Source organism: Cryptomeria japonica, chromosome 5, assembly GCF_030272615.1.
Source record: "Cryptomeria japonica chromosome 5, Sugi_1.0, whole genome shotgun sequence".
Classification (NCBI taxonomy): domain Eukaryota; kingdom Viridiplantae; phylum Streptophyta; class Pinopsida; order Cupressales; family Cupressaceae; genus Cryptomeria; species Cryptomeria japonica.
Window position 1 is genome coordinate 67,652,042 of NC_081409.1, and position 14,147 is coordinate 67,666,188.

Here is a 14,147-nt window from a genome sequence, read left to right on the forward strand (position 1 = left end):
TATAAAATCATGCTTGAAGTTGCTACAACCTCGAATGATCAAACTAATGTACAAACGCATCATGAATTTAGTAATCTTTTGATTTTTGAACCTCATCCAGATGAAACAAATGCACAACAAGAAGTACCAATCACACTACTTGAGAAGAGTGCCTCTAAATCCTTAAGTGTGAGTGTTCCATTGAAATCAACATTTGAGGTAGTTAATAATCCATTATACGACACTACATCATTTCCACAAGATCAAATGGTGATGGCAAAATTATTGGCAAACACAACGTATCCAAAGACATCACAAGTTCTTCAAAGTGGATCACATTCACAAATGCAAGAGCATTTTACGACTGGAATGCCAAACATTAATGATGTCCTAACCAATCGAATGATACAACAAAGTTCTTATATGCACTCAAGTTTAGTACATGCGACAAATACACATTCACAAATGACACAAACTTTATCGACAGGACCTTCAAATAGTGGAATACAACCATAACAAATATCGCAACAATTTAAAAATGCACAACAGGCACCATCGAATATGTAAACAGGTAATGCACAACAACGGTATTATACTCAAAAATAAACAATAGTGCCTTCTGCGCCACTACAAGTAAATAAAAATTTGCAAAAATAACTATCATTTGGACAAAATTCACAGCAAGTAAATGCAAGTGCCATTCTGCATGTAAAATTGAAACAACCTAAAGCACAGAAGCAAATCTTTTTGAAATTAAGGGGTTTACATCAGGACAACAACAAATGGCACAAAATCAACAAATCTCGATTCAAAGTCAAAAACATCAATATCAACAGAATTATGAGCCTCAATATGCGCAACAAGGTCAAGCAAGCTATTATATGCCCCAACAACAACAACGGGTAAATGCGCATTAGCAACCACAAATGCAATTTCAACAACCCAAAGTGCAGTATCAACCACAGAAGCAGATGGTAATTCCATCTCAATGGGCACAACAAAATACGTAGTACCAAAGCATGGTAGTGCCTCAACAACACGAACAATATCAAAATGAGTATGCCAGAGACACCAAAGACAATAATTTCTGAATTACAACAACCATTTGGAAGTACTAAATAACAAAAATAAGGACATCTAGGGATGAATGATGACCCTCAAAAGCCTTCACAATCAGATGTGTTGGTGCAACAAATTGAAAAGATGCAACAACAAATAGAGGCATTACAAACCAAAAGTACAAAGAAGTTATACACAGAGCAAGACTTATGTTCTAATCCATTTGATAAAAGTTTGTATATGCATCCCTTTCCTAAGCACTTTGAAGCACCAAATTTTGAGAAATACAAGGGAAAGGGTAATCCAAAAGATCATATCCAAGATTTTTACATAGCATGCACTAAGGTGACTTATGATGAGACATATTTGGTACGTCTTTTTCCACGCAATCTCATGGAACAAGCTATGGATTGGTATGCACATTTTCACGGGAATATAAAATCTTGGAATGAATTAGCCAAGAAATTCATTTGTCATATCGCATTCAACATCGACAATGAGATAATTGTTGGAATCCAAGAACACTGAGAGGGGGGGTGAATCAGTGTTCTGCCAGATATAATATTTTTTACCTTATTAACAAATCCATTTAATAACTACTATGCATAAAAGAAAGTAACAACAAGTAATATTAATGCAACCACATGAATCAACACCATAACACAAAGATTTATACATGGAAAACCTCAAAGAGGAAAAACCACAGTGGGATTGGAGACCCACAATATCTATCCACTAGCCAACTAAATAAATATTACAAGAGGGGCCTACACATGCAGGAAGGCACACTACCTAGAGCACACTGCTTGTCACAAAAGGAGCCTCGCTAACTACAAATCCAAAGTACTGGATTACAAATGAAAACTGAACTCAAAATGAGCATCTTCTATGCTAGATGAGTTCCAGTTAAAGCACTTTCTGTACCGGTTATACTATAACCTCCCTTACCGATAGCTTAGATCACTTCCCAAACCTCTAGACAAATAATCAAGACTGATTATAGATCTTTACATTCACATTCTATCGATCAAGATCTCACTCACATACCATCACATAACCTATCAAATCTCTTATCTGTCATATCCACAAAAAGACCTAACCCAGACTGACGTATACACCCAATTACATGAATAAACACAAATGCCTTATGTCGGCTTACAACCATATTTCAAATGATACGACACATGTCATCCCAAACAAAATATAAACATGAAACAATATGACTATTGCTACTTTCACGCTTCAAATCAATCTCCTATGTCGGCCTTAGAATACCGGTTCCAAGTTTGTCAGTTCCATGCCCGTCAGTTTCCTGAATGCTGGTGAAGTGAATATGGGTTACCTTGATTGTCAGATCTCCCATTAAGTGTGTTTCCAGCAATGACAACACATATAACCCAGATGAGTGTCGATTGCCAACAATCTCCCCCTTTGGCATTGATTGCAACACTCGTGAAAAATGGATCGTTGAAGTGTTGTACCGATTCCTGTCCAAAAACTGATCTCCCAAAACGTATCTCAGAAGGTTGCTCCCCTTGAGCTATACATTATTTCTTATGTCCCTTGATATTTTTTACATCCACCTCTCCTCCTTTGACAACAATTCCAAAGGTCGAGGCAAAAAAAAAAGAAATGAATGAAATTATGTACAAAGCAAAATTGTGAATACCGGATCTAAATGTACTTGAAAATATCTGGATAAGCACCCTTCAAAAATGTCAAATAAGTATCCCAGCTGGATTTTAGAGTTCCCAAAATTGATACAAACCCATTCAGAATGTAAGTGTATAGTTCTTCTTCTGTTATGGTTGCTAGTGTGGGCATATTCATCTGGTCCATACATTCTTGCTTATGAACTAACAAAGTATTAAGTTGGGGACTTACCAAACCTCTCAATTCTCTGGCCTGCCAAATTAATTTGTCATTTTCCTTCTCCAAGGCTGAAATTTCAAACTCTAAAAGAAAAATTTGACCACATACATTCTTGCTTATGAACTAACAAAGTATTAAGTTGGGGACTTACCAAACCTCTCAATTCTCTGGCCTGCCGAATTAATTTGTCATTTTCCTTCTCCAGGGCTGAAATTTCAAACTCTAAAAGCAAAATTTGACCACATACATTCTCGCTTATGAACTAACAAAGTATTAAGTTGGGGACTTACCAAACCTCTCAATTCTCTGGCCTGCCAAATTAATTTGTCATTTTCCTTCTCCAAGGCTGAAATTTCAAACTCTAAAAGCAAAATTTGACCATCAATAGAGTTGGTCAATGATTTAGTAACATCAAAAGTGACTACAAGTTGTTCCAACTTGTCCTTATCCACCTTAACTTTATTATCCAGGTATGTTGTTAATTTTGTTGTGTTAGTGCAAGACCGATATATGTGACTACATTGATGAAGAGATTCATCAATCCTTGTCATCTCTTATGTCAGCTTAGCTTTGTCAGATGTGATCATATTATCATAGGTGACCTTTCTAGCTGTATTATACCTTTCCACCAACTATCGATTTGACACCTGTTGAAGAGTTTTATACTCTTTTGCAATGTGCTCAGTCAAACCTTTCAACTTACTGGATGGACTTGCAACCTGATCTATCTTGTATTCCGGTGCAAGCTACTGCAAAATTGGAATAGCCTACTCAATAACCTGTTTATCCTCTGATCCTTCCTTTCTCAATTTCTGAGCTGCAACAAACATCAATTTGAAACTGCTTAGTTGCTCAATATTCTTATTCCCAAAATGACCAAAATCTTCTTGACTGGATGAGTCAAGTGCCAACAATAAGGGACAAATAGTCGGTGAAGGTTTCAATACCCTGACTTTAGTCTATTCATCTTGACCTTTCTCCTCTGCCTTCTATTCAATTGCATCCTTTATCTTCTCCTCATCACCGATGGCTTCGCTACTTGGTGCAGTTATTTCTGCAGCCTCTACTTGATGAATTTCAATTGTATCAACATCAATTACTGGAGGAGGATTGTCTTCTACCAGTATGTTGATCTCTACATCTTGTACATGTGTTACTACCAGAGGAATGTCCTCAGTTAGTTTCTGTTCCAAAACTAGTGGATCTCCACCAAGTATACCTTTACCCTTAGCATCAACCGGGATGTCTAGAATGTTAGACTTAGGTGATGTATCTGGTGATGTAAAGAAACCTGGTTTATCAACAAAGAACTTAACCCAAGCCTCATGAATTTCCTTGACAATCTCATATTTTATATATATTAATATAGTTCAAAAACATATACATCATATCCATTCCAAGGATGTAATCAGTCTGGTGTCATGCAAACACTATCTAGACTATCACTACATGTAATTCAAAAATGGTCATAGCCCTATGTCAGATTGCTTATCTTTACATCATATACAATATAGAAGAAGTTTTATACAACAAAATTGCCTCATGTGTCAGTATCGATATAGCCCAAAATACTAGTCAATGAGCACCAAGAACATTCTCCCTAGTACTAGGAGAAGGACCATCTGCATCTTCAATCTTGAGTCTCTGCATATACTGTATCAATGCATCAATTTACTTTGGGTGTAACATATCCATGTGCTTCTTGAAGTATTGAATGGACTGGATATCCTCACAAATATGAAGAACACCCTCCCGGACCAAAATCATGAACCTAACTTTTGAGATCTCCAGAACAGCAGAAACCTGAGACATAATGTAAAAGTGTATGAGTTTAATATTAAACCCAGTAAGTCTCCTCCTCTTGTTTTGAAATACTTCTCCATTTCTTTCTTTCCAAATAAACCAAAGGATTTCACAAGACAAGACAAACCGGAACTGGTTCAAACTAAGATCAAAGGATTCCACAAAGCCAGCAAGGATTTCACTACAAGAAGGACCAAGCCGACAGTTCTAGACAACGAGAGAACCAAGGAAGATGGACCACACACCACAGGAAAACTCACAATCAAAAAACAAATATTCAAAAGACTCTTGAACATTGCACACTCCACACCTAATAGGTTCAGGACCCACATCAGATAGAAAAGAACCTACTGCTAACTCATTAAGAAGTAAAAGCCGTCTAAAATAAGATTTCTTAGGATCAATGGGGGAGTGCCAAAAAAAATCAAAAGCAAATTTCCATGTAGACTTAGGCCAGTCGAGACCCCAACACTAATTAACTCAAGTGAAGATAGAGTAATCATATTTCAACATCATGTAAATCTGCTTAGTAGATATGTCCAAAAAGGGAGATCCATCCAACCATTTTAGTTGCTTCAAAAAAGAATCAGTATCCAAAACCTTGCCAGGAAAAAAGCAACTAGTAGCTTTAACAATAAGAGAATATGTTTTCCTCTATGAAAGAGGAATCCCATATTTAGAACTAAGCTTGACCCAAGACCCTAGCCGGTTGTCAAACAATACATTACTAATTAGAGAAATAACTTTATCATTCCAAATTTTAGCAGAGCACCTTTGAGTCAGAGCAAGAGGTTTATTGTTTAAACTCACCCCCCACTAGATAGATCTGTCCATAACAACATATGAAAGATAATTACCTATAGCACCCTTAGAAGGAATTAAAATCCTTACCTGTGACCATGCCTTCCATAGTGGAGCAGATACATTAGATCCAAACACCTTCATATTAAAGTCCCCCAAAACAGTATCACGTAAAGGGATAGACTTCCATTTTTTACCTTTTTTAATAACAGACCTTTCATTATTGTTTTTTATCAGTACCTTCCATGTTTCATTACCATTCAGAGCTTTTACAATCCATTTAGAAGCTAGAGCAATGCCATGGGCCCTAAGGTCTTTGATACCCAATCCACCCATAGTCCTTGGTCTACATCACCAATCCCAATTCACACAATGTCTCTTGTTATGACCCATCCAATCAGACCATAAAAAATCCCTCATGATCTTCTCAATCTTGTTGGTTTGATAATTAGAAAACAACAATGTTGAGGCACAATAAATATGATGTGAGGAAAGAACCTTTTGCATAATTTGCACTCTTCCAGCCAAGGAGAGAAGATGAGTCTACCATTTTAAGTGCTTCCTCTCAATTTTAAAATATAACCAAAGCCACATATCTTGAATAGAAGGGTTACTAGCAAAAGGAATACCAAGATATCTAATAATAGAATTTGATCTAGACCACTGCCAACCTTTGCAAGTAACCCAAATTGGAGGAACATGAGACCAACCAAGAACTATAGATTTGTAGGGAGCTACCTTTGCTCCAAAAGCCAAGTAAAAAAACTACAATCTATTCATAGCATTATCAAATTTTTCCTCATTCAAAACCAAAAATAAAGCAGTATCATCAGCAAATTGGGCATTGATCAAATCCTCATAATTAGGTAGGGTTAGACCTCTAATAGGAGGACCGAGGGCAGGAGCTCTTAGAATGTAGAAAAGTGCATCAGTAGTAATGGCAAACAAGGTCAGGGCAATGGGGCAACCTTGCCTGATAGACCTCTTAAGGGGGATAGGTTCAAAGAGTTCACCATTAACCTCAATGACTATGGAAGAGTCCTTAAAGAGAATATAAATCCATCTACAGAAATATGAGGGAAATCCAAAAGCTTGCAACATCCCTCTAATGAAGGGCCACTCAATTCTGTTGTATGCTTTCTCAAAGTCCAGAAGAATAATTGCAACATTCTGCTTGTCAGCTTTAGCCCAATGCATGGCCTTCCAACTAGTAACCAAATTTTCTAGGATATATCAACCTTTAATGAATCCAATCTGAGTGGTAGAAATGATGTTGTTTAATAACCCAACAATCCTCCTTGCTAAGACTTTTGCAACAATCTTGTAAGAGATATTTAGTAAGGTAATAAGCCTCCAGTTTTTAACTAGAGTCTTATCCCCACCCTTAGGTAACAATTTAATGACACCTCTATTGATGTTTTCTCCAATAGATCCCTGATTAAACACATCTTCATATAGGGAAAACAATTTCAAGCATATCCATTTCGAGTGCATCTTATAGAATTCAATAGGTAACACATCCAACCCTAGGGACTTACCATTGGCCAGTGAACTAGAAGCAGCTTTAATCTCCTCAAGTGAGATCTTTTGGCCCAGAGCATTGACCTCCTCACAGGAAATTTTCTTAGGGAATAACAGTAAGCATTTCTCAAGAGCCTCTTGGTTCATAACACCATGTTCAAAAGAATTGACAAGCTCATTCACTCTGCCCACCATAAGACTTATATGTCGGTGTCTACTATGGAAAATTGTTTTTTTAGCAAAATCTAGACACTATCGCATCTCTTCTTCAGTAATAGCACCACAAATAGTTAGTAATTCTTGAACCTTTATATGTTATCTTCCTTAATAGTAGACAATCTCCTAGCATCCAACTTATTATACAAATCTGTCGATATTTTCTTCTCAATCTCAAGTAAAGATTTCTTATATATATGTAAGTATAACAAAACTTATTCCTCTATCTCCTTTTGCTCTTTATCATCCATATCACCATAATAGTGTTGTATGTTACTCAAAATACCATCCTTTGTGATTTGATCAATTAGTTCAGCAATAGAAAGAGGACCAATAACCTTAACACTTTTACCAAATTCAAGAGTTTTATCTAGGTCTGATTTCTTCTTCTTACTAGGGGTGGGAGCAGACTCCTTGGCCATTCTTTTCTTAGTAGGCTTCCTCTCCTTCAAAATTTTCTTCTGTGCTGTCGGAGGAGTGACTTTGGTTTTCTGTAGCTTTCCTTCCTCGGGATTCTTCCTCTGAATCCTCATGTATATCTTAGGAATCTTCGGGGTTTCATCCTCAGTCTCAAAACTATATTCAACATGAGAAATAAAGGTCTCTAGTTTCTTCCTCTTCGATATACCCTTGTCGGTTCCTGCTTCCAAAGAAGATTGTATAGTTGTCAGAGGAGATGTCTCTGTCAAAACAATGATTTTTTTGATTTCAGAAGACGTCTTCTAGACAGCCTGTCCAACCTTCTTTATTTGTCCTTCTCTTTTCTTCTTACTGAAACCTATCTTCACTTCAGATTCCTTCTATTTTGTAGTACCAAAATTTTTCTCCTTTTCATCAATCAGGGCATCTATAAGCATCTTGGCATAGAGATCTAAGATCTGTGAATCAACCTCATAGCCCATTTAAGTAATCCAGATAGTTCTAGGTTGCATTGCCTCCATTAAAGTTTCATCCTTCTTCACCATGAAGCATATGTCGATAGAGTATTTGTCAACTATATGCTCAAGTATCCTTTCCCTCTTCTTCATTGCTTTCTGAAATTCTTTGAAATAACCCTACATAACGGAGTCTTTGTCCTATCCCAAATTCCTCAAGACATCCTTAATATGTTTTCCTACCGGTATATCAAAGGCCCATTGCCTCTTACCGGATCCCAGTATCTCATTCAAAAAGAAAAGCATTAAACAGACAATTGGATTCCCATACCGAAATGTACCTTTCACTTTTCCCTTAATCTTCCTAAATTTGAAATCAATTCATCACACATCCACCAACATAGATTATATTTCACATTTTCCTTTACCATCTTGTGTGCACAATAGATATGGGAACTAGAAACAGAGTTCAACCAATTGGATTGGGTTACCTTGTATCCGATCACCATGCTTGCAAATTGAACATCTTTATCCCTGATAGTATTAATCTGCATCGACCAGTTGTCAAAGGTGGCACCAGTTAGCTTGTTCACTTCATTGTTCAGAATCTTCCTCATGTCTTGTGTCTATTCAACCTAGGGTAAACCAGTGATAGCACAAATTGCCTCCTTGGTGATTTTGTAGGGTCAGTCAAGCCATATGAATTCACCATGTACTCGACCTTAGCATGTACCAAATCATTTCATCCTCAAACCTGGGCATCTCCAGAATATCGGTGAAACCCTGATCCTTCAGAATTTGAAATACTGGTTTGATCAATCCATCCTTGTTCAACAAAGTGGACAAGTACATTGATTTAATCTTCGATTATCCTAGATCCTCCAAAGTACTGTGAATAAATGCTCTCACATCTTCCACATAAAGAACTCCGTTGGGAACACTAAAAAATGTGTTGATTGAGTCATCGACCTTTGCAATTTGAGGGCATTGCTTAAATAATGGACATGGAAAATCCTTAATGTCCACCACAATAAGGGTAGCCACATCTGTCAGAGCGAGAGCAGATCCAGAACCCATCACAATTTCATAAAAGTAGTGTGAAAAATAGAGAAAATACCTCTCAACCTAAGTTAGTGAAAACCTTTGAAAATTTTCTCAGAAAATACTAGAAATCGCTAGAAAATGCTCTTAATCACCTTGATCTCCTTAAACTCGCTCTTGGTCACTCTAAGTGTTGTGTGATCAGAAATGAAGCAACTTATCCTTTTTATCCTATGAAACCCTAATTCCTTATTGACATTAATGCATGTCGTCATATCATATCAGATTCAAAATCCATTATCTCAATGTCAATTATCCTCCAAACTAACTTCACCAAGATCTGAAACAAGCTTTTAGACCACTACTGGGGGTAATGAAAAATTTGTCTTTCATTTGCCTCCCGCTAAGGCTAATGCCTTAGTTACCAGATGTGTTTTTTGTCATTGTAGGAACATTCTGCTTTGTTGGTTGAGTAACTGATGAATATGCCTCTACTAGTTGATCATCAAATTTCCTAACCCACTATTTAGAATGAGCTTGTCGGATTTCATCAATCTTTTGCTTTCCCTTCTCATTAGATGTGTCATTCCCTTTCGGTGTATTCTTGCTTCTACAATATTTAGTAATGTATCCTATTTTGTTGCATGCATGGAAAGTAACGTTATTCTTCTGAATTGCCTTATTGAGTCCTTGACCATTATTTGACCTACATTGATTAGCCATATGTCCAAACTTTCCACATGCATGACATCTCACATTCATTCTACAATCTTTTGTTCTATGACCATACTTCTTACAATTTGAACACTGATCAGGAACTGCAATATGATTCTGATTTGCTCTATTCTTGCATTGACTTTCTCTATGACCAAACTTATTACAAACAAAGAATCTACCATTAAATTTGTGTGCATTGTGTTGCCTTACCGGTGATTTTAGATTTTGGTTGTTTGGTAGCTTCCCCTTATTTACAGTACTGGAGCTTTCTCCATGCTCAAATCCAAGACCTCTAGTGTCTGTTGGCATTTGGCATAACTAATGCAGATACAAGTAATGCAGTTGAAGTTGGATGACTACACCGGTAAAGGATAGAAGTCTATTTGTAATGAAGAGATTGATATTCTATGAATGGATAACATGATCAGTTATTTGTGTTGTCATTAATGGTAATTGATGTCAAATGATGTTCCTGATGTTTTGTTTTGTCATCTAAGTGATTTGGTTTACTGAAAGACAAGGTTTACTGCCAGAGAACTAAATTATGTGAAATGGGACTTTAATCGATAAAGAAGAGATGTTTTGATAGGATCGGTCGATCGGTGATGATTAGTGATTTGCGGTTTCGATGGTGAACTTGTATCATGGAAAGTTGTATCTGACCGGAACTGGAACTTGTGAAGATTACCGGAAGGCATGTTTCAAATTTCTGATGAAGTTTTGCTAAGGTTTTAGTAGGGTTTAAGACCAGTGAATAAATCATCAAACTGATAATGATTTATGTTATGACGGTGATCGACGACAAGTCTACATGAAGTTGGTAACATGGCACAACCCCCATGAAAGATTTAATTGTTGATTTGGCATGATTCAAGGAATAATTTCTTGGGAATAAAGGGAAACGCTTAGTAGAGTGTTTTGAGGGTTTGACTTTGATACAGATCGGATTTCCGTGATGGGTGATGATCAACCAATGGTTGATATTGCATTTTAATTTATTATAATTATCTGTATATCAATCTATGATGATCTCTTGTGATTTGAATTGTAAATTCAAGATGTAATTAGGGTTTTGTGGCCGACCTAGTTGAGATGGCTATTTAGGATGACATAATCAATGTTTATGGTGTCGATGGTCTTAGAGAATGTGTTAAGCCATCCAAGTGAAGTGTGAGATCTTCCTGAGAGTTGCACAGTGTTGTGTATAACTGGATTTGATCAAGCAAGCAGAGAAGGGCAAGTAATAGATCAATTTCTTACTATTGTTCCCTAACAATTGCAACAAGTTAAATCCATTAATCGGGTAGGTCCTAATAGACCTTAAACATTTAAGTCCCCTAACAGGGCAACACTCAAAAGAGTCTTAAATCCTCTCATGAGGTTGATCCTAATAGATCATCAAGCTCCTAACCAAGCTGCTAGGAAAATCCCCTAACTGGGTGACTCCTAATAGGGTCTGCTCCTAACTAGATGTATTGTAAGAACATAATAGGGATAAGCTCCTAACAAGGCGTACTTCAAAAGAGTACAAATATTTGTGGGTGCCAAATCCCACTGTGGTTTTTCCTTATTTGGTTTTCCACGTCAAAAAATTCTGGTGTTAATGTGTGGAATGTTTTTGATGTGATGTTCTTGTTTATATTTCATTTCATGCATTATTTCTGAGACACCAGTTATGATGTTTTATCATAAGTTTATCAAAGGTTACCGATATTGATAAGGAGTTGTTTGTGAAAGTATTTGATCTGATTGATAAGGTTAATGAGTTGGTAAATTATCAAGTTTACATGATTGCTTTGGTGGTGAAAGTATTGATAGATATGGTAAATGATTTGATTAATGTGTTAAGAAAATCTGATAAAGAGGTTATTAGATCTGATTAAAGAAGTTGAGACATTTGTTGAATGGTTTAAAATCTGAGATAAGTTTGTTTTTGAGTTAAAGTTTCAATTGGTCTTAATACTAATTCACCCCCCCTCTTAGTATTAACTGGATCCTCATAGGATTAACAGTGTCTCCAGTGTCTCTTTGATCCTTCAATAATTCATCAAGCCTTGCAGAACTAACCCTGAAATTTTCCTTGTATTCATTTTCAGCATCCAGATCACTTCTTAGGACTGTCACCATTCTTTCCAACTCTTTCTCATTGTTTTGTGATTGCACCAACTCAGTTCTGAACACATCATTCTCATGTGCCATCCTAATGCATTCCTTAGATCTATCTTTCGAAGATATAGCAATATTTTCTTCATTCTTCTTTCGGTCTTCAATTTTTTTGCACATCCTTATGGTCATGGCTTGCATCTCATTCTTCGTGACATTATTCTCCTGACTCAACTTCTAAAATAATTCATCAAGGGAATTATTTTCTTCATCATCTAGATTTTGTAAAAGTTCCTTCCTTTTAGCTTGAGCAGATGATAACCTCTCCTACAGGGTAAGGATGAATTCCTTTGCAAAATTCAACTCATCTTGCAACTTCAAGTTCTTCAACCTTTCAGCATCAGAGTCTTCAAGTTCCTTCTATAGACTCATCTCCGTGGACTCTAGATACATGATCTTCCTCAAGCTGTTAGACTTATTCTGAGGCACCAAGCTCTGATACTAATTGTTAGAATCCAAGAACACTGAGAGGGGGGTGAATCGGTGTTCTATCAGATATAATATTTTTAATCTTATTAACAAATCCACTTAATAATTATGGCTAAGGCAAGGGGATCCCATTTATCCTATCCTCTTCATAATTATGGCTGAATGTTTTAATAGATCTATGGAAAGTATGGTGATGAGAGGAATTTTCAAGGGACTCCAACCTTCTTCAGTTGATCATAACTATTCCCACCAATAGTTTGTGGATGATACTATTTTCATGGGGGACTCAAGCATCTCAAAAACCAGAATGCTTAAGGACACCCTATGTAAGTTTGCTTATACTTCTGGCCAACTTATCAATTGGGTTAAAAGCGAAGTGTTTTTCATCAACACTCTTGAGAGAAGACAGCATAGAATCAGCAAAATTATGGAATGCCTAGATTTTTGATCTTCCTGCCACTTATCTTGGTCTCCCTCTAGGCATTGCACCACCTGATTCCTTTTGGAGTTCTCTGGTGGACAAATTTCAAAAAAAGCTTGCTGGATGGAAAGGTGCCCTTTTAAGTTAGGTTGGAAAGCTCCAACTTCTAAAAGCTTCTCTTCAAAGCATTCCTATTTATGCCCTTAGCCTCTCCAGAATTCATGTTAAGTATGCTGATGCAATTGAGAAAATTCAGAAAAAATTTCTTTGGTCAAGGGTTGAGGAAAAGAAAAGAATTTCTCTTGTGGCTTGGGATAAAGTGTGCAGACCAAAAAGTAATGGAGTCCTGGGCCTGAGAAGAATCTATACCCTCAATGAATCTCTCTTGTCTAAATAGGTTTGGAGACTATTCCACTCTAACAGTGAATGGTGTAAAATCTAGAGAAGTAAGTACTCTCTTTTGTCTTCTTCTCTTCCCTCTTTTATCAATTCTGATTTCAGTATGAATGGGTCCCATATCTCGAATCATGCCTCTAAGTGTAAAGACAACATTTCCAAAGGGATTAAATGGAATGTTGGCAATGGTAGGAAAGTTAGATTCTGGGAAGATCCCTGGCTTTCCGATAAACCTCTGGTTGATATCCCTAAATGGGCCCCTTTTTCTCCCTCTTGTATTAGAATCTTTGGCCCTTTGGTTTAGGGGTATTGGATAGGTGATAAATGGAAGAACATTGAAAGTATTCACCCAAACCTTATTAATCTTAAGAACCATCTTTCTTCTGTTTGGCTGAATAAAGAGGAAGACTCCCTTATTTGGAAATATGAACCTAAAGGCAACATCACTGTCTCTTCAATGTATGGTGTTATTTCCCATGCCCCCTCAAAGAATCATTTTTGGTTTAAAGCTTGGATAAAGGGTCTAATCCCTAAAATCATTTTTTTCTATTGGACTATACTTCAAAATAAAATCTTGACCTTAGATAATCTTAAGGGTAGAGGATTTTCTTTCCCTAATAGATGTGCTCTTTGTCTTGAGGAGGAAGAGTCTGTGGGCCATTTGGCTATCCACTATTCCTTTACTGCTTCAATTTGGGAAAGACTTCTTAAGAATTTTTGCATTGATTGGGTTTTTCTTAACACTATCAATGATTTGTTCCATTCTTGGAATTATCACTGGGCTAACCCCTTTTTGAGATCTTTGTCGCAACTATCTCTCCCTCACATTCTGTGGGGGATATGGAAACAAAGGA

The 14,147-nt window shown here is 36.7% G+C and overlaps 1 protein-coding gene across 1 annotated transcript; it reads right to left on the minus strand.

The window, feature by feature from the left end:
* Positions 1-6,279: 6,279 nt before the first annotated feature.
* On the minus strand, positions 6,280-6,711 carry LOC131875712 (secreted RxLR effector protein 78-like). Its single transcript, XM_059220338.1, has one exon. It carries the CDS (start codon positions 6,709-6,711, stop codon positions 6,280-6,282), a length of 432 nt encoding a protein of 143 aa, XP_059076321.1.
* Positions 6,712-14,147: the final 7,436 nt, after the last annotated feature.